Here is a 20,468-nt window from a genome sequence, read left to right on the forward strand (position 1 = left end):
CCTGTGACTGATATTTCAAACTCCCTCATTTCACCTTCGAATCCATATTTTCTTTTCTATTTGATTAATTTGGCTCGGTTGTCCCTTTCCCTTTCACAACCGTTATATATAAATAGACAAAGCACTCTTCAGCAAGCATTGTAATATGCAACACACTGGCGGTTCAGGCAGGCAGTTTGCCAGCAACAACCCCTTCAGGTCTCCAGACCTAACAAATACTGCGACTGGGTTTGGCTCGTTGCAAGATGAGCAGGATGGCGTATGGTCCGCGAGAGGCTCCATGCAGTCGCAATTTTCAGGTGACGCGTCGCCGGCGGTCAGCTCCTCTGCAAAAAGCAACTCGAAGAATCCGTTCCTCGACGATATCTCTCCGCTTATCCCAAACTCGTATTCTCGCCCACAGCCCACATACCAACAAGATGAACGCCCTGGCTACGTTAACGATTCTCCACCACAGGAGCGCCACCCACGCAAGTATAAAAATTCAGAAGAAGAGAAGGAGGAACTGAGGCAGAGGTACTTGAGTGATAGGGGCAGCGACTCCGAATATGCGCAGAGGTCGCCAGCTCGCAAACCTCCCGCGGCCCTCGTTGACTTGCCCCCCTCGTACGATGACGTATCAGAAAGCAGGACGAGAGTAAATAAGTACCCTGAGGAGAAGCGGTCCAGCAGTCATAATAGTCACAGCAGCAGATCTCGCACGCACCGCCACCACAGCTCGCACGAGAGGAACGGCAGCGACCACAGGACACAGCGCTATCACAGTGGTGGTACCTCGAATAGCGGGACCTCAAAGAAGGAGAAGAGGAAAAGTTCGGCAGTCCTGTCGAAAAATGTGGACACTATCGATAAACTGGACGTCACGGGACTGTACGGCGGGTCGTTCCACCACGACGGCCCCTTCGACGCCTGCACGCCGCAAAGAAATAAGAATAACAAGGCTGCCCCAGTGCTGGCGTTCCCAGTAGACGGGCCCAATTCCACCATTGGTGGTGCCACAACTAAGAAATCGGCCATGAATGAAGTGTTTGGTGTCGAGGACATTGACGACGACCACGATTTGTACACAATGAAGAATACCAGCAAGGATGCTATCAGGAGCAACGTTGGTAAACAGATGAGAAACATGGACACTAAGAATAAAACGGTTCAACTGCACGGAACGGAGACCGATGGTCTCGGATCCAGCACTTTCTTGGATGGGGCCCCCGCTGTGGGAATACAGAGGGGCAATACCATCTCATATAGGACCCCGGATGCCTACGATAGGCGGGGGTCTGGCAGGGACCCACAGGATCTGCGCAGGAATCGGAGCACTAACAGTCGCCCTGTTCCGCACAGGTTCAATAGCAACGAAGACTATTCGAGTCGGGCGCCAGCCCAGGACGTTGACGGTGATCCGGACGAGGATGTTTACCTCGGTGTACGTTTCGATAGGAACTCGAAAAAACAATCGACTGGTAACAAGTTTCTGAATAGGGTGAAAAGTTTGAAAGTTGGTGCTAAGAAGATTTAGTCGCTTCCTCATCAAGTTAGCTTTTTTTTTACTGGCTTCGCTGTCTGGAAGGCACCTCAATTACAGAGAGCCATGACGTTAGTTGCATCTTGGACGTTATAAGTACCCCTGACAGATTTTTCCAGAGACAAAAGAAAGAAGGAAGGAGATGATTAGATATTCCTTGATTAAGATAGACAGAATAACGCAGGTATACATTTAGTACTACTATATATAAAATATTAAAACAGTTACGGATTGCTGAGTGTGGAGGTTCTATGGGTCTTGTGTCGATCTTATAATATTTACATGCGTTCGTTGCTTATATGTTGTTTTATACAGGTGGTCAGTGCATCAGAGGTACCCCTGTTCATACGGTTCAGGTAACCTCGTTTCTATCACTTTCCAGTTAATTGCCTCCCATGTCCTATCCAAATACTCTTGTTTCCCGAAGACTCCGTAATCTGTCAGCCAGCTCTTGGGGGACGCATCTATTGCTAGTAGAGGCACGTAAACGGTGTCATCAAACGCCATCTTCTTAATCTCCTCCAGCGGTGCCAGGTCATTCAGATACGAGTCAGCACCCTCCTTGCGCACCGCTGATTCCTCGGGCTCCGCCGGTGCGTTCTTCGCCGTGTACTGGTTCTCCAAGTTTTGCAACTCATTGGGTCTCTGCAGAGTAAACGGCGTCCCCGCATTGTACGTGTTCAAAACGAACAGGGAGTCATACTTGAACTCGTTAAGTTTCGCAGACCCTGTACTCTGCACTTTGGGCTTGTATATCCTTGCTACGAGCCACGTGAACCCATCCCCGTTAATTGCTAGGTTCGAGTTCAACAGCAACGTTCTGAACTGGACCATCGAGTCGAATGACGCCTCCAGCGCCAACTGCAACCGCTTGTTCCCAGAGGAGATTGGCTCGTTACTGAATTTCAGCGACATATCCGGTGTCGCCAGGAGAGCCTCCCGCCCTGGTTTCACCTCGGGCAGCGGTTTAGAGATCCCGCGGAGACAAGATAGTGCAAATTCGCGGTTGAACAGCAACGAGGCGTAATTGGCCACGTACTTCTTCGTCGCAGAGGTCCCACACTCCGCAATGATCGTCTCCAACGATTTCTGCTGCAGTGCCTCGTTGTTTGCCGTGTATTTGTTCAGCAACAACGTGTAGTGCTCTACAGGGTCAAACCAGCTGTTCTGCAACCCTCTGGCGGAGAGCACCCCTGGCAGCGACCGGCCATGCGTCAGATGCCCCAAAGACCTCGTCGAGATAAACCGTTTCCCCATGCGGCATCTCGCCACGTCACACAACTTTCCCCTCCACAACATTCAGAAACAAAGCACTTGCTGGCCCTCCCCTCTGTCACTAAGGGTACCACTCCGAACCACCACACACGCCTCGGAAGTCCTTAAAGGCCAACGCACTGCAACCTTGGGTCCTTCGGGTAATAATTCGCGATGCCTCTCGAAGAAGAAAACTTTTCACGATGAGAATCGAAACAAAACAATAATCACTTTTCGATTGTTGAATATTTCAGCGATGGACGGGGACTGTGAGAGGCGTTGGGGTTTGTTTCTTAGATTGAGTTCGTGTTTTTAACCGTTGTTAACTCTCTTCCAGTCCTGTCAAGGTAACTAATTCTTAATACACACACACACACACACACACACACACACACACACACACACTAAAGACATGCTGAAGTGGATTCAAGGTGGGATTTCCGCTGTCACTGGGATAGCCGAGCCAGAATACGGTAAAGAGTACATCCACACGTTGACGGAAAGATTGGATGGGAAACAGCCGTACTGTGTTGCTACACGCGAGGATTTTTGTTGGAAGGCACCAGAGTTCACGAATGTGGAGACCGCGACTTTCTACTTCAACAACTTGGATTCTGGTGTGACCGGTTTTGCGCAGGTGATCCACTCGAACCTGATGGGTATCCGCACCGCTGCGCAGTTTACCTTCAGGATATTCAATACGAAGGATCCAGAGGCGCTGAACTTGTGGACGTCGACGAAGCTGGAGAACTTCAGAGTGGAGGGCCCCAATTTCTACGCCGATGATTTGTCCATCGAACTGACCGACGACGATAAGACGTTCCACGTGGTTTCCAATGTATGCGAACAGTCCAAGGTCGATCTGTATATCACGAGACTAACCCCCGCTGCGAAGGCTGGTCCAGACCCTACTACTTACTACGGGGACAACTGGGAGGAGCCCTGGGGATCCCTAAGACACAGCTTCTGGCCCAGAAATAGATGTCGTGGGACTCTCAACTTGAAGATTGAAGTGCTTCAAGATGATGTTAGTGACGAAGAAGAAACTCAAGGTGGCGACGAAGATGAAGATGAAGATGAAGATGAAGATGAAGATGAAGATGAAGATGACGACGATGATGATTCTTCTGATGATGATGATGACGATGATGACTACGAGGAGTCAACCAAGGTTTACAGGGATGAAGTCATTACTTTCGGGGAAAATGATCCAGCCTACTCAATGTTTGTCTTGGCTTTCCAAGGGATGAAACCTAACCACGCGGCGAAGGCATGGAATTTCGTCTACGTCCACACAAGGGAGAACAGTGCCGTTCTTATGGAATATATCACCCCGAAGTCATACGGTAATACTAAAGTCTCCGTTGGTATTCTTACCAGTGACACCGAAATTTTGAGTTTGTCAATTAACAACAACTACGAACATTTGGAGACAGAGGTCGACGAAGTCGGCTGGAGCGTTCCAAAGAAGATTAAAGTCGAGTTTGCCGGGGTGTCGCCAGAGGTCACCGACGAGCAGATTGCCGGCGGTGAGCTGAAGAAGGACGACGAAGTGTCTGCCGTTATTGAAGGGCCCATGACCAACTTGATCGAGAGGATCGATGTCATGGGAGAGATCCCAGGGTTCGTCAAAAATATTGTTTCTGGGATTGCCGGCACAAAACCATACATCTACCAGTACGCAGACGACAAGTTTACTCTGCAAGTAAACGGTGGTAAGAAAGTTCAGTGTTTGGGCTGGGCCGAAGTTACGTTCATCTCCAAGTCTGATGAGGTGAGCGCTGAATCTTACAACGAAAACTAGTCATAAACTGTACAAAATAATAATGCTGCAGTAATAATACTGAAAGTAATCATAAATTGTCATACTATCCGACGGTAATCGAAGTACACGAATATTTTCCAGCAACCTCCCTTTTTTCGCACACTATTTTCCTGTTATTGCTTCAGTCATGATTGCCGCTTTATACACTTACTTCTCCTACCTATTAGCAAAAATGTACCATATACTTATTACATATTTCCTTTTTTCCATTCACCAGCTCCACCTACAAGTATACCTCAGATTCAGGTTTTCATGATAAGCAGTAACAAGAAGTGCACAACTGTGTTCTACGGAACTTTACTGGCGATGAGGGGCAGTCTTTACTGAAACCCTCCCACGCAACGAGTGGTCCATGTTAAAACCGCGTCAAGAAACGTTTTGGTTGCCAACGTCATCGGGCAGAAAAGTGCTCAAATAGATCGAACACGGAAAAACTATTTTGTATTTCTTTTTTTCCGGTGATAGAGTTTATTTAGCTTCCCGGACGGGATGATCCCGGAAACCGTCGTACCTCAAGTAACCACGGACAGTTCATCCAAGATGATGGCACGTAAACAAACTGCTCTACGTGTTTAATGTGAGTGAAACCGCGTCGTTCGCGTCTCATAGTATAGTTGTTGTTCATTCGGCGAATTACAATGACAAATTTTACACAGCAAAAGTACGCCAAAGGACTCTGATGGCCAATAGGAACTTATTACTGGAAGATGGGAATATGAGTATTAGGCAACAGCCTAATACTCAAATTTCCGCGCTAATAGTTTACGTGGGAGTGTTATTTCACCCGCATAATTCCACCCCCGTATTCAATACGGTTGATACTGAGACGGAAAGCAACCTGTTGCTATCAGTAATGGGACCTCTCTCCGCGGGTGGGGAATGATGGGGCCCCGGCTTACCCGCGGAATGGCATCTGAGTGAATTTTTTGAGATCTTTTACCTTGGTAACACCTCCCATCCCTGGTCAGTATTACCATAATTTTTCCGGGGTCGGATTAATAGAACAATAGACAAGGAAAAATTGTCTTTTCGACGAATTTCCGCCCGCTCTGTAATACGGAACAAATAATGGAAGCGCGCTTCTAAAACACGATACTTCTAACCCGTCGTTTAATCACCTTGTGCTAGTTGGTGGGTCAACACGTACATTGGACACTACTGGTCAGTGGTTCGATTATGTACCATACAAACGAAGGCAGTCGATAAACACTGCACTAAAAGAACGGTGGAAAACGCCGGTTATAGGCCCCGTGAAGAGTTTTTCCGTAAATTATCCGTTCCTCCCCTGCGCGGTTTTCGTGGAGTAGACCCGAGGCTCCCCCACTCTAAATGGTTTAGCAAAGATGCGAGAAAGGAAGTTGTTCCGAGAAGGCGGAACTTTTCCTGTAGTATTCCCGTCACGTTATGACACCCTAGTGGGGGTCCATTGTCTTCCTCCGCAAAAAATTATTCAGTCACGGAAATAACTGTGAAATTTCGTGTTCTACTTGTTTGTTATCGTAAATTGAGGTAAAAACGGTGCTTATTGTGAACTCAGCGTGATATTAGTGTGGGTTCTGCGTCTCTTAACTCATTGCGGCTGCTAAATAAGCATGGTGGCTGGTGGGGGGACATTCTTTCCTGAAAACTATAAATGTGGCACTTCGATCATCAACTTTTCCAAAATTGAAATGTTCTCTTTCCTTTGATGTTTCAGTTTTATGAAATTTACCTAGAAAAGCTAAGACACCCATCACTCTAATCCTCTTCAAGATGGATTCCACACCAGATGCTATAACTCCTCAAAAATCGGAGTCTTCCAATTCCAATGTGGAAGTAAACTCCAAAATCATGAATCAGCAAGATGATTTCCAGTATCAAAACGCTGAGGTTGCCTCTCCAAATACAGGTAGGGGTGCATACATGTCCATTTGCATTTCATGTTGTATGGTTGCCTTCGGTGGTTTTATTTTCGGTTGGGATACCGGTACCATTTCTGGTTTCGTCGCCCAGACCGATTTCTTAAGAAGATTCGGTCAGAAACATAAAGATGGTTCCCATTATTTGTCTAAAGTGAGAACAGGTTTAATTGTCTCTATTTTCAACATTGGTTGTGCTATTGGTGGTCTTGTTTTGTCAAAACTGGGTGACACCAAAGGCCGTAAGATGGCGCTAATTATCGTTGTCGTGATTTACATTATTGGTATCATTATTCAGATTGCATCAATCAACAAATGGTATCAGTACTTCATCGGCAGAATTATCTCCGGTTTGGGTGTTGGTGGTATCTCTGTTTTGTCGCCTATGTTGATTTCCGAGGTGTCTCCAAAGCATTTGAGAGGTACTTTGGTTTCGTGTTATCAATTGATGATTACCTTGGGTATCTTCTTGGGTTACTGTACTAACTTTGGTACCAAGAACTACTCGAACTCTGTCCAATGGAGAGTTCCACTAGGTCTATGTTTTGCCTGGGCTCTATTTATGATCGGTGGTATGACTTTTGTCCCAGAATCCCCACGTTATCTTATTGAAGCTGGTCTAATGGAAGAGGCAAGAGCGTCTCTTGCTAAGGCCAACAAGTGTGCACCAGACCATCCATTCATCCAACAGGAACTAGACACAATTGAAGCTAGTGTAGATGAAGCCAAGGCTGCTGGTACCGCATCATGGGGCGAATTGTTCAAACCATTTATGTTCAAGCGTACGTCTATGGGTGTTATGATTCAATCTCTACAACAGTTGACTGGTGACAATTACTTTTTCTACTACGGTACTATTGTTTTCAAGGCTGTCGGTTTGGAAGATTCGTTTGAAACTTCGATTGTCTTCGGTGTTGTGAATTTGTTCTCTACTTGTTGTTCGCTGTACACTGTCGACAAATTTGGTCGTCGTAACTGTTTGTTGTGGGGTGCTATTGGTATGGTCTGCTGTTACGTTGTCTATGCTTCCGTCGGCGTTACCAGATTATGGGCTAACGGTGAGGATAATCCATCCAAGGGTGCAGGTAACTGTATGATTTGTTTTGCCTGTTTCTACATTTTCTGTTTTGCCACTACGTGGGCTCCAATTGCATACGTCATCATTTCTGAGACTTTCCCATTGAGAATTAAATCCAAGGCTATGTCTTTGGCCACTGCCGCTAACTGGCTATGGGGTTTCTTGATTGGTTTCTTCACTCCATTCATCACCGGTGCTATCAACTTCTCTTACGGTTACGTTTTCATGGGTTGCATGGTTTTCGCTTACTTTTACGTCTTCTTCTTTGTTTCGGAAACCAAGGGTTTAACTTTGGAGGAAGTCGAAACCATGTACGCAGAAGGTGTTTTACCATGGAAATCTTCCGCCTGGGTCCCACCTTCTAGAAGAGGCGCGGACTACGATGCTGATGCATTGATGACTGACGACAAGCCATTCTACAAGAGAGTGTTTGGTAGAAATTGAATATTCACAATCTTGACATTTAATACATATCTCTGATGTTTTGTTTTCTAATGATTTATGACGACTCGATAAAACGGCATAACCATCCCTTAAGATAAATTTTATATTTAAATAAACTTATAAAGTTCCGAGATTTGACCTATTTCTTTTGCTTTTGCTCTTACATGTACTGTTTTCTACAATATGTCTTAAATCGTCAACTTTTGTGTATTCTCTTGTGGGAATATCTGATGTAGTAGTCAAAGTTACGTCAAGTCTTTGAACGGTTTGAAATTATCCCAGACTTGTAGTTTACATGTTCTCCGAAAGGGTACCTTTATATTCCACACCATTATCTGTTAAAAACACGAAATTTGGGCTTGGACATAACTCGATGATTTTATATGGAAAACATTTTTTCCCAGTCACAGTTATGTATTCAAGAAGGTTGGGTTATGATTAGCAGTTTTTGGATATCACCATGAAAAAATATTCGGAGCCAAGGCAATCTGGATAAGAGGTCAAATCAAAGTACAAAAACCCTTTCTTTGACTACCACAAATTTTGATAGTACCCTGTAATTTTAAACATAAACAGACTACACACGTACTTCCTTTCTTATTTTGTGAAGTCAGTGCATTCTATTCCAATTAAATATCGCAACGAGTACAGTTTTTCCGGCATTTTTATCTGGCGTATGTTTGTGAAGATCTCCCTTGGGAATGGAATAAGGGCCCGTTACCCAATGAAATACAACTCTGTGAGATATTATAAGCCCGACATGTGAGGGAAGGCTTTGAGGCAAGCGGATGGCCACGTTATTCGGAACGTATATTAAACCGCAATATATCTTCATAAACATCTTTCAAGGCGGTCTCTAAAATTGGGATAACCAAGAACAGCTCGTATAACTGCATATAGGGCGTAAATAAGAATATCAAACTGTTCTTGCACATATTACTTAATCACAAACTATTTTTGTAAAAAAGGCTTCAGCTTTCTAAGATATTGATCAACGATGTTTTCCATAGTCTATATTGATAGGTGAGTAACTATGTGCTTACTTTCTTCTATATTATACATTAGTATACAAGACTGAGTGAGATTGGAATCTTTTCTCTTTGTATAAAAGTTTCCATCTCGTTATCGTCTAGGATGATATACATCCAGATTATAACTTAACAATTTTATGTAAGAGTTAAAGCAGGTTGTGATTGAGTAAAGTGTGTAAGGACTCTGATATTGTGTATTTACGCCGTATACGTAAAATATGTAGTTATATCAGTTGTGCTTGCTTGTCTAAGACTTGTTCCTTCTTTGGGTCCTGGATTTAGTGTTGAATAGGGTCTTGCTCGCCGTAGCTATTCATTGTAGTAGAGTAAAGAGATTTTTTAGTTCAGGTATGACTTCTGGTATATACTTAATATATAAGTATATGGTTCGATGATCTCTTCTATATTGTCACAGATAGAAGGATCAATTCATTCGATGTAGTTAGGCTTTATATACGTGAGAATTTGCTCAGAGTCAATGGTGTGACTTTTCACTTTCTCACTGTGGTGGATACTTCCACACTTGTGGCATCGTTATTTGTCTCGTTAACATTTGTGTCTTTTATCAAGTGTGTGTCCTGTTTATGCCTATGATGATATCTTATCACCCTTATCATATTCATTTTCTATATCCAGCATTTAGAGACGGTCTTGAAAGATGTCGGTGCAGATACCTTGGGGTTTATATATGTTCCGGATAACGGGCCATCTGCATGTCTCGAGTTCGTATACTCACATTTCGGGTTTATAATAGTTCACAGTACTGTATTAGATAGGGTAACGGGTCATGAGTCCATTCCCAAAGGGAGTTCCCGATTTATCCTCACATTTTGACTCTTACAAAGTTTTTATTTACTTGTTTTGCTAATCTTATTTTCTTCAAAGAATGAAAAAGAGGTAAAATTTACTAATTAACAATATTGGCACTTCAAAATGGCTTCACTGTTAAATTATAATCTGGATGTATGTCATCCTAGACGATAATGAGATGGAAGATTTTATACAAAGGGAAAAGATTCCACTCTCACTTAGCTTGTACACTAATGTATAATATAGAAGAAAGTAAGCACATAGTTACTCACTTATCAATATAGACTATGGAAAATATAGTTGATCAATATCTAAGAAAATTGAAGCCTTTTCTACATTCACTTGTCCAAGGTGTCAGTTAAACCCATTAACTGACAAAAGTTGGAGTCACACTATGCTATAATGTAGCAAGTCTTATCTTAACACAATAGTTGATAGTTATTCTTAACAATATAAATTTTTAGACTACGTACTTCAGATATTTAAAAAACTTCCGGCGACTGCCGCAGACAGTCTACCCTGAGACAGTTTCAAGCTAGTATATAGTCATTATAACAATAATTTATCCTACCAATATTATCAACAGCTTGTACGGTATAATTTGCTATTTACGGTCCAACCTAGGGAAGTGGTTTCTCCCTGCTTTGTTATGGAAAACAATTAGGTAGAACAGTAACAGCGTCTATATAGTATACTAACAACGTGTTATTAGACATTGGCTTTCAACTAAGTGACCTCTGCAAACGTTCCATCGTACACACTGCTGGTGTGGGGCCAGGTTATAAGATTTACGTGTGTGCTGTCGTGTAATGCCAACATGTTGAGGACGTTAATATTCTCTCGTAAATTCAGTTTTTAAAGGAAGACAGTATTTACCTGATTCAATGGTGGCCACCTAGGTGTTGCAATTACTGTAAGTCCATAACAGGATCTACAATCCTGTCTCCCCACTATGTGTATAAGTGTTCTGCCATTTCTCAATCTTTAAAGTACAGTTCAAAGCTAGACACCGCCGTAATAACGACTTCTTTCCACGATTCTGAGAGTTTCTGAAAACACCGACACAGGAAAAGCCCCCACGTTTTAACCCATGTGATACCGTACCAATACAGACCCAAAAAACCTCTTAATTCCCCAATGTTACTCTAAGTTCATGTTTTGGCGGCGTTGACCTTGTTAGTGCGGGAATTACCTCTATAGAAAACTCATAGGAACTCCATCCTTACTATAGTAAATTCCAAAATCAACATTCAAACAAAATCAGGATATGTGGATTTAATCACAAAACTTTCTGCAGGGGGTTTATCCCACAACTTCAATATGACAAAACAGCGCAACCGTACAACTGGTGACTTCCGAACAAGGAACGGTAAAATTTGCTTGATAGATAATTTTGTAAAGGTTAATGTAGGCGTCTTTTTCTAGAAAATGGGCTACGTCATTTACGGGGAAAACATCACTACATGCTTTGAGCACCCTTAAGATATGATAAAAGGGCAAACACGCTATTTTCTACAACAGGAATCGAATACTAAGGACCAATATTGGAGTATCTGCCTTACAGGGGGGGATTGAGGCTTATTCAAACCTAACAGTGTTTTTTTTCAAACAGGATAAGGAGATGTCGCGGCAAATTACGTCATAAAAACTGTCAACTATGAATAATTTTTGTGTCCGCGGATAAACAGAAAGTCAGTATCTTCTAGGCAAATAAGACAACACACGCAAGGTATAACAGTGTCGTGTAGTTGCAAGGGGCAACCCTACCCTTCCAAACGTAATTAATACGGGGTGAGAGGTGACCTAGATCCAACTGGTGGACTCCCCAATGAAAATTAATACGGGGGTGGGGTGAAAACAATAGGAAGGGGGCCATCACCTTGAATTGATCCGAAGAGAAAAGGCAATGGGCAGTCGGCCGCTACATAGCGTGGTACCTTGTACGTGCCATTCTTCTTCTTTTGCAACCGGTTCCGTGGCACAGTTCAATTATTTTTAGAACCAACGAGTTATGCCTCTCTATCGTTTATACAACCAGCTAAAAATAAGCCACCAATCAACAAACAAGTGAGCTGGAACAAAAAAACCGGGAACAGGTCATCTCGCAGCGTGCAGTAACACATTTTGTTGTAAAGCGGTAATTTCTATCCACACCTCCTAAGAAACAGCGCATGGGTCGTTCCTCCTATTCCCTCTCTCTATCCTCAATACGTGCTTTCTTTTTCCGAGAAGTTTTTCCGCATTCGGCGAGAAAAATAATTTTGCGGGATTTTCTCAAGTTTTTCCGAAAGGTGCGTCGTAGCAGCTCGAGACTTAGTAATTTTTCAAAACTTTAAACAAAAAAAACGGCCCGTTAAAATACAATGGGAACTGTTTTCCGACGGCGGAAAACTAAATCCGCTGTAGTGTTCCTCTCCTTTCAATTCGCAGTTCCGCCGTTATTGGGGGACACCGGATAAAGCTTGCTCACTAAAACGGGCCTCATCATTAAACGAGAGTGGAACTGACCAAAAGAATCCAGAATTCACCTGTGACCTAAACCAGGTCTTGTTCAAACTCAGCTGCACGACTTAACAGCTTCTCATTACTACCATATGCTTGAATCATAGGGGGAACCACCATACTCCATACCTGAAAGGATTGCACTTCTTTAGAGCCTAATGAAGCGGCAGCTGGAACTGACGACGTGTAGTAAAAAGCAATTCTTGTGTGTGTGTGTGTGCCCAGAGCGCAGTCCCAATCCGGGCATAACTACAGAAAAAGAAAAGAGCAATACCTCCCTCCACTAAAAAAGAAATTGATGAGCTAATTCGGAATTGCGGCGCCCCGCTTGCTTTTGGTGGGGCCCCGGCGAGGTTTTTCCTTTCTTTTTTTAGCCCGGCCCCTGCGGTCGTTTTCTGTAGCCGGAGGAATGCAAATGTTGTTTTTTAGTGGCGGGGTTGCGGCGGGGGGGGAAAGGTTACGCCGGGGGGAAGGGTAGGGCAGCGACGGGGAAACGAGTAGTGTTTTCCGTAGATTACACAATAGAAAGCACCACTGGACTGCATCTATGTTTCTTTTTTCTTCTTTGTTCTTCGCTATATTGGTCGAGGACACAAAGAAATAAACTGGGGGGAGGAGGGAACTACTTGTGTGCATAAGCAAAAATTTTTCGTCCTTTGCATGAAGCACATGAGGCAAGTGGTTCTTCAGAAAAATTATAAAAGGTGGGACGATATGGGATTTTAAAGATGTATTTCTCGTTTCACTTTTTATCCTCTATTCCTAAACTTTGGAAAATAACCAGACAGCAACAACAATATCTTTTCAGTAATGTCTGCTGAAGAAGAACAACAACAATTTTCCAGAGTGGACTCTGCTTCCAACTCTGAAATATCTACACCATCCAACAAGGCCGAGAGAGACGACTTGAAAGATGAATACAACGATGAGAATGCCGAAAACGAGGTCGAGATCCCAAAGAAACCAGGTTCCGCTTACGTCACCGTCTCTATCATGTGTATCATGATTGCTTTTGGTGGGTTCGTGTTCGGTTGGGATACTGGTACCATCTCCGGTTTCGTCGCACAGACTGACTTCATCAGAAGATTGGGTCAGAGACGTGCTGATGGAACTCACTACTTGTCCAAGGTCAGAATCGGTTTAGTCGTCTCCATTTTCAACATCGGTTGTGCCATCGGTGGTATTATTTTGTCCAAGGCCGGTGACATGTACGGTCGTAAGAAGGGTTTGATTATTGTCGTCTCTATTTACATTGTCGGTATTGTCATTCAAATCGCTACTATCAACAAATGGTACCAGTACTTCATTGGTAGAATTATCTCCGGTTTGGGTGTTGGTGGTATCTCTGTTTTGTCGCCTATGTTGATTTCCGAGGTGTCTCCAAAGCATTTGAGAGGTACTTTGGTGTCGTGTTTCCAATTGATGATCACGTTGGGTATCTTCTTGGGTTACTGTACGAACTACGGTACGAAGAAATACTCGAACTCCACCCAATGGAGAGTCCCACTGGGGTTGTGTTTTGCCTGGGCTCTATTCATGATTGGTGGTATGACTTTCGTTCCAGAATCTCCACGTTACCTATTGGAGAAGAACTTGATCGAAGAGGCCAAGCACTCCATCTCCATCTCCAACAAGGTCTCAATTGACGATCCATCTGTTCAAGCCGAAATTGACACTCTAATGGCTGGTGTTGAAGCCGAGAGATTGGCTGGTACTGCTTCCTGGGGTGAATTGTTCTCCACCAAGAACAAGATTTTCCAACGTTTGCTAATGGGGTGTATGCTGCAATCGCTACAGCAATTGACAGGTGACAACTACTTCTTCTACTACGGTACCATCGTTTTCAAGGCTGTTGGTTTGGAAGATTCTTTTCAAACGTCTATTGTCATTGGTGTCGTCAACTTTGCCTCCACCTTTGTTGGTATCTACTTGGTCGAGAGATTCGGTCGTCGTAGATGTTTGCTATGGGGTGCTGGTACTATGACTGCCTGTATGGTTATCTATGCCTCTGTCGGTGTCACCAGATTGTACCCACACGGTAGGAAGCAACCATCATCCAAGGGTGCTGGTAACTGTATGATTTGTTTCACCTGTTTCTACATCTTCTGTTTCGCTACCACCTGGGCTCCAATTCCTTTCGTTGTTAACTCCGAGACTTTCCCATTGAGAGTTAAATCCAAGTGTATGGCCATTGCTCAAGGTTGCAACTGGTTATGGGGGTTCTTGATCTCTTTCTTCACTCCATTCATCACCGGTGCCATCAACTTCTACTACGGTTACGTTTTTATGGGCTGTCTATGTTTCTCGTTCTTCTACGTTTTCTTCTTCGTTCCAGAAACCAAGGGGTTGTCTCTAGAAGAGGTCAACACTATGTGGGAAGAAGGTACTTTGCCATGGAAGTCTCCAAACTGGGTCCCACCATCTCAAAGAAACGCTGACTACGACATTGACGCCATGAACCATGACGACAAGCCAATTTACAAGAGAATGTTCAGCAGAAACTAAATCAAAAAGTTTGAATAAAGAACATACTTTCTCAATGAATTACGCTATAATAATTATATCCACTCTTAAGTTTACACATGTGTACCATAAAATACATAATACAAATCTCATAATAATATTTTGAATAAATATATCTTTTTCGATATTCTTCCATTGATTTGCAGTGAGATTCCCTCACTTGGACTTGGAACTCGCACCAAAACAGCGTTTTCACCCGGGCTCTGGAGACGACTAATAACACTATGTGCCGAGCTGAGCCCTGTACTTCAAGTCTGTCGCACTCTTATACTTAATCATAATGGAATAGATATGTCTTACCAATTACAGTCCAAAAGCTCCTTTAGCCCTATCTCTTTGATTTCTTCAACAGACAAGTCGAGATTCAATGAGGTGATGGTACTTCTCAGAAGTAGTTCATTAATAGCACTTTCATCGCCCAGAGACTCCCTTCTCTTGTTGAACATCTTTTTAAATTTGCTGAAGCTCTCTTCACTGTTAACAGAGGTGACATTGATGCTGAGAAGGTAATCCAGAACATTTGGCAGAATAGTGTGGTGCCAAACCCTTACCCTCGAATTGTTTCCATCGTATCTGGTAGCATCTAGGTACTGCGATATGATATCCCAGGAAAGCAGTGTTCTCAAACAAAATACATCAACAGTGTGGAATTCGCTGGCACTTCCTGGTGGTAACTCAAAATCACAATAATCTAGAATACGAATATCCACGTCCAACTCATGCTCCAGACGCGTTACCGTTCTATCGAATACCGACATCCAGAATTGCCTAAATTCTTTAATTTCTTTGAGCAAGTGTTCCCTCGTAGTTCCTTTAAACTCCTTGACGAAATTAGACTCAGCGAAAACCCCTTCGACCTCTTTCATCTCCATAAAATCATGACGTTCATCGCTGGAAACATCACCTTCTGCCTTACTGTTCTCAGCTCCATTTTCAATTATTTCATAATTCATTATTTTGAATGCAACGTCGGCCAGTGCAGAGTATGGATCAACAGATAGCGTTCTGAAAATTTTAAAAACTTTCACACCATCATGATGAAATAATGCAGTCAACATATGAATGTAGTTAGAAGCACAGGCTTTTGCGTAGTACTTTTCATACTTCGCTTTGAACTTTTGAAGTTCTACTGGTCTTCCTAAGAGTTTGCTTAATCTACTAGCACATTCCGATGACATTTCCTCACAATATAGTAGTAACGGGAAATAACAAATACTAGCAGGCTTGTTCAAGGATAATAGCTTTGTCAAAGATGCGAAGGGTTTCATAGCTTCATGTAAAATCTTAGTGGTTAAAACATCCGTTTCGCAAAAGTCGAAAAGGAATTTATGATCACGGCTCATGCTAACTTTGAACTTTTCATATCCTTCCACATTCTCCAAAAAATGTTCCAATAGATAAAAGATCGAATCCCATCTGGTTTCGCAATACAACGGTGGTATTGTCTCCATATAGTCTGTGAAATCGTCCTCCAAATTGAAAGAGTTTTTCAACTTTATGGACAGTTTTATCAGACTTCGGACAATATGCACTGAGCAGAAATGAGGAAAACAGTCAAGATCATCTGCACCATTTCCCAAACCTGAATCTCCAGTATCTCTTTGCAAGTTTTCAGTAATATCACCAAGTAACGCTTTTACAAAATGTTGAATTTGTACCGCACAATCGCTGTGAGAATTGAAAAAGGGAAATTGTTCGTTTTCTTTAAACAAATCAGTTGCTTTTATTAAAGCAGATTCATCATCAGTGCAACAGGAGGTCACGAATTTTGATACAGAGAGCTTTCTGATGTGCGACAGTAAAGTTTCTGTTAACGCCTTCTTCTTCATTGTTTTGACTTCTTCGAAGTAAATCGGAAAGACAGCTCTCTCCATATCTCCGGTAACCAAACTGAGCGTAACACTGATACAACTGTTCCGGTTGTTTGGAGTCCAGCTCTCAGTTTCTATAGATACCCAAGGCAATCTGACTTTCTTCAATTTTGTAAAGCGGGTAACAATATAAGCAAGAAGATTTGCACCCAGGAGATCCTCTGTTCCCACACGCCTAGGCAACAGGTCTAGGTTATGGGTATCAAAGAATTTACGAAGCTGCTCTCTCACCATGGTGGCAGATGCAGTGATGTGCTCCAAAACGTTTTCTTCAGTGAACAAATTCTTACATTCTGGGAAATGCTTGGCAATAAAGTACGCAACGTATTTGGAAGCAAATAAGGAATAATCCAAACCTAACATCACAGCCAATGAGACAAAGTTCATTAATACGTCTTTAGGATCATTTTTTGTACATATTACATGGTAGTTAATCCATAAAGTAATTGAAAGTTGCTGACCTTTTCTGTTTGTTCTTTGCAACTTGTATGGATTTTCGTTCTCTTGATTGTCACACATCATTTCCATTGAAGAGTCAGAAAGAGTGGATTGTAGATAATCATACTCCATATCCGTTGGCTCGTAGTTAGAAACATCCCAACAATCGTCATCAGAGTCTTCGGTACTATCGCTTTCCACAGACGTTACTTGCTCCTTATCAAACGTTCTCCGATAAGGGCCGGGTTCTTGAACCTGACTGCGGCTCCACGTTAGAAAGTCGCCCTTCTGCAATTGATTTAGATACTGGTTTCCTTCTGAGTCGGGACAATACAAGGGTATATTTTTGGGAGCATTATCCAACATTCCTTCAAACGAGCATATAACCTCTGTTTCCCGATCAACTGCTCGATGGTGAAGTCCAGTTTCTTTTTCCACATTAACCGCTGCCACCGCTTCGTTTTCAAAATAAAGTATAGCTGTCCCTGCCATTCTGAACTTTGGTTAGCGGTACTTCTTTTATGTGTATATGAGAACGTTAATGGATTAGATTATTGCTTCTTAGAAGTTTTAGACCAATGAAAGTTTTTTAAGAATGACCGAGTGTCTTGTTTTTTCTATGTACAAAAAACTTAGAAGAGAAGAGCGAGGTAGAGAGATTTCAATTGACGAAGAAATGTGATTTTTTTATATGCCAATCCGTTGATAAAAGTGGGTTTGCTGCATTATAACGTGAAATCTTGAAGTGCATGTAGCGACTGATAGGGTGGATGGAGTTTAGATTGCCCGAGTCAGAAAAAGAATGCTTGTGCTCTACCTAACAATATCACTGTCTATGATGATTATGTTATCACGGTCTTTTCAGCATTATTTTATCACGTGTACAATCTCGCATCTATCACGTGATACGGCAGGCGGAATGAAGAAAACTCAATTCCGCACTAGGTTTACAGTGTCTCTCACTGGCACGTAACGGCCGTCCAAACCTCCATATAACGGGGGATAGAGTTGAGCAAACTCAACTAATTTTTGGGGCAGCTGAGATTCCTTCCCATTATCGGGCGAGAAATGGTCCTCATCCCTATTAGTTTATCAGGAAAGGCTCGATTTATTTCGGTAGACGGACGTAAGAAAGTCTGTTACTTTTGACGTCATCGGAAAAACAACCCGTAGTCCCTAGTGAAACAAAAACATCACGAACCCTTACAAATGCATTGTCTTGGAAATTGAGGAGAGGGGTGACATTGGACCCGTAGAACCTCTGCGCGTTTTGACTCGGTTGCAACATTTTCTCGGATATTTTTCTCGGAAAAACGTCCTCAAATAAAATTCAGGTCTTCAAAAAATTACAATGCAAAGGTGCCGCGGAGGAATACAAAGTGACTAACTTGTACTAATGTTTCTAGCAGAGACCCAGGAAGTTATTAGGTGAGTGTTCCCCCCACCCCAAGCTCTTAGATACCTTGCATTGTTTTATTTTTAGTCGTGGGCATCGCGCAAACCTATGAAACTATGAAACTCGTATATTTTTATGACATAATGTAAAGCTGCGCAAGAAGAACTGGTCTCTTTACGATACTTTGTAAAACTTATGAATTCATTGTTCACTGTGATGGTATACCTTTTCATTGAGCTCAAACAACAGAAAGAGATAAATGGGTAGTGAAATGAGTTTAGGACCTAACACTTCAAGAGACTCTCGAATGTGGGTTCCAGAGAAGGGTAGCATTAGCTTAATATGTGTAGCCTCAGATTCAGATTGTCTTAGTTTCTTCTCTGTATTCATACTTTTACCTGATTCTGTCTGCATAGTGCGTTAAAAGATCTTATCTGAGGGCGAAGCTAATTTCTTGCGCAAAACCCTCTTCTAACCCACACTGATACTCAACAATCATTCTAGGTGTGTACTACGCCACAAAAAAGGAGCTAGTTATGGCGTCATTGCTGTAGTGTATGGGCACTTTTAGTTTGCCTGCCTTCTCCCGGTCCGCGGGGCCCCGGAAAAATCCCCAAGTTTGACACCGGGGAGGGAGGAGCAAGAGGAGGAGGTGGGGTTTCTCCGCTACGGGGTTTTAGTGCACAGTTCGGAAAAATATTAGAGTGCCTTCCTATTTAGGACATTTTAGTTTCATTGTTTGTATAAATTATGTAAAAAAAACTCCAACGTTTCGGTGAAACTGGTTAGTGTTATGTGGTCTAATTGTTCCGGCTTATTGTTATTTCCGGGAGTTTCTGTTGTGGCATCCACTCTTCAACAAGGGTACGATGGCAGTAACATGCAAGGAGGGAAGTTTGTTGCAACACTCCTTGAAAGAATTTGTCATTTGCAATCGTGGCAGTTTCGTAGAATCCAAATGGTATAAATTGGGAGGTATCTGTCGAAATAAAGTACCCTTGCAATCAGATTTCTTTTCTAATCAGAAGTAGTAGGAAGCCAAGAAAACTTTCTTTTCAATTATACAAGAAAGTAAAACACTGTTAATATAACAATGTCTGAAATTGAAGCAGACGAAAACCTACGGGCAATCGAGTCTGCCTCCAACTCGCTTGCCTCCACCACTTCCAACAAGGCTGAACGTGATGACTTGAAGAATGATTACAACGATGAGAACACCGACAATCAAATCGATATTGTGAAGAAGCCAGCCTCCGCTTACGTCACCGTCTCTATCATGTGTATCATGATTGCCTTTGGTGGTTTCGTTTTTGGTTGGGATACTGGTACCATCTCCGGTTTCGTCGCACAAACTGACTTCATCAGAAGATTGGGTCAGAGACGTGCTAATGGAACTCACTACTTATCCAAGGTGAGAACAGGTCTAGTTGTTTCCATTTTCAACATCGGTTGTGCCATCGGTGGTATTATCCTATCGAAATCCGGTGACATGTACGGTCGTAAGAAAGGTTTGATTATTGTTGTTGTTATTTACATCGTCGGTATTGTCATTCAAATCGCTACTATAAACAAATGGTACCAGTACTTCATTGGTAGAATTATCTCCGGTCTAGGTGTTGGTGGTATCTCTGTTTTGTCGCCTATGTTGATTTCCGAGGTGTCTCCAAAGCATTTGAGAGGTACTTTGGTGTCGTGTTTCCAATTGATGATCACGTTGGGTATCTTCTTGGGTTACTGTACGAACTACGGTACGAAGAAATACTCGAACTCCACCCAATGGAGAGTCCCACTGGGGTTGTGTTTTGCCTGGGCTCTATTCATGATCGGTGGTATGACTTTCGTTCCAGAATCTCCACGTTACCTATTGGAGAAGAAC

At 42.7% G+C, this 20,468-nt stretch overlaps 7 protein-coding genes across 7 annotated transcripts in view; 5 read left to right on the forward strand and 2 right to left on the reverse strand.

Annotated features, from left to right (window-relative positions):
• Positions 1–145: 145 nt before the first annotated feature.
• On the forward strand, positions 146–1,516 carry PAL1 (Pal1p; the record flags this gene model as incomplete). Its single annotated transcript, XM_022607247.1, has 1 exon — positions 146–1,516. One exon carries the CDS (start codon positions 146–148, stop codon positions 1,514–1,516), a length of 1,371 nt encoding a protein of 456 aa, XP_022463862.1.
• Positions 1,517–1,849: 333 nt separating this feature from the next.
• MRP1 (mitochondrial 37S ribosomal protein mS43) lies at positions 1,850–2,821 on the reverse strand (the record flags this gene model as incomplete). Its single annotated transcript, XM_022607248.1, has 1 exon — positions 1,850–2,821. The coding sequence occupies one exon, from the start codon at positions 2,819–2,821 to the stop codon at positions 1,850–1,852; it is 972 nt and encodes a 323-aa protein (XP_022463863.1).
• A 367-nt stretch (positions 2,822–3,188) lies between these two features.
• Positions 3,189–4,580, forward strand: SVF1 (Svf1p; the record flags this gene model as incomplete). Its single annotated transcript, XM_022607249.1, has 1 exon — positions 3,189–4,580. One exon carries the CDS (start codon positions 3,189–3,191, stop codon positions 4,578–4,580), a length of 1,392 nt encoding a protein of 463 aa, XP_022463864.1.
• A 1,773-nt stretch (positions 4,581–6,353) lies between these two features.
• HXT3 (hexose transporter HXT3) lies at positions 6,354–8,021 on the forward strand (the record flags this gene model as incomplete). Its single annotated transcript, XM_022607250.1, has 1 exon — positions 6,354–8,021. One exon carries the CDS (start codon positions 6,354–6,356, stop codon positions 8,019–8,021), a length of 1,668 nt encoding a protein of 555 aa, XP_022463865.1.
• Positions 8,022–13,174: 5,153 nt separating this feature from the next.
• KNAG0C05190 (sugar porter family MFS transporter) lies at positions 13,175–14,869 on the forward strand (the record flags this gene model as incomplete). Its single annotated transcript, XM_022607251.1, has 1 exon — positions 13,175–14,869. The coding sequence occupies one exon, from the start codon at positions 13,175–13,177 to the stop codon at positions 14,867–14,869; it is 1,695 nt and encodes a 564-aa protein (XP_022463866.1).
• Positions 14,870–15,183: 314 nt separating this feature from the next.
• On the reverse strand, positions 15,184–17,688 carry KNAG0C05200 (uncharacterized protein; the record flags this gene model as incomplete). Its single annotated transcript, XM_022607253.1, has 1 exon — positions 15,184–17,688. The coding sequence occupies one exon, from the start codon at positions 17,686–17,688 to the stop codon at positions 15,184–15,186; it is 2,505 nt and encodes an 834-aa protein (XP_022463867.1).
• Positions 17,689–19,685: 1,997 nt separating this feature from the next.
• Positions 19,686–20,468, forward strand: part of KNAG0C05230 (uncharacterized protein) — a gene marked incomplete at both ends in the record, with an annotated part of 1,137 nt that continues 354 nt past the window's right edge. Inside the window, one exon of the mRNA XM_022607254.1 lies at positions 19,686–20,468. This exon is cut by the window's right edge and continues 354 nt beyond it. Coding sequence (XP_022463868.1) covers positions 19,686–20,468 — 783 coding nt within the window.

The sequence above is a fragment of the Huiozyma naganishii genome, chromosome 3 (assembly GCF_000348985.1).
Source record: "Huiozyma naganishii CBS 8797 chromosome 3, complete genome".
NCBI classification, from domain to species: domain Eukaryota; kingdom Fungi; phylum Ascomycota; class Saccharomycetes; order Saccharomycetales; family Saccharomycetaceae; genus Huiozyma; species Huiozyma naganishii.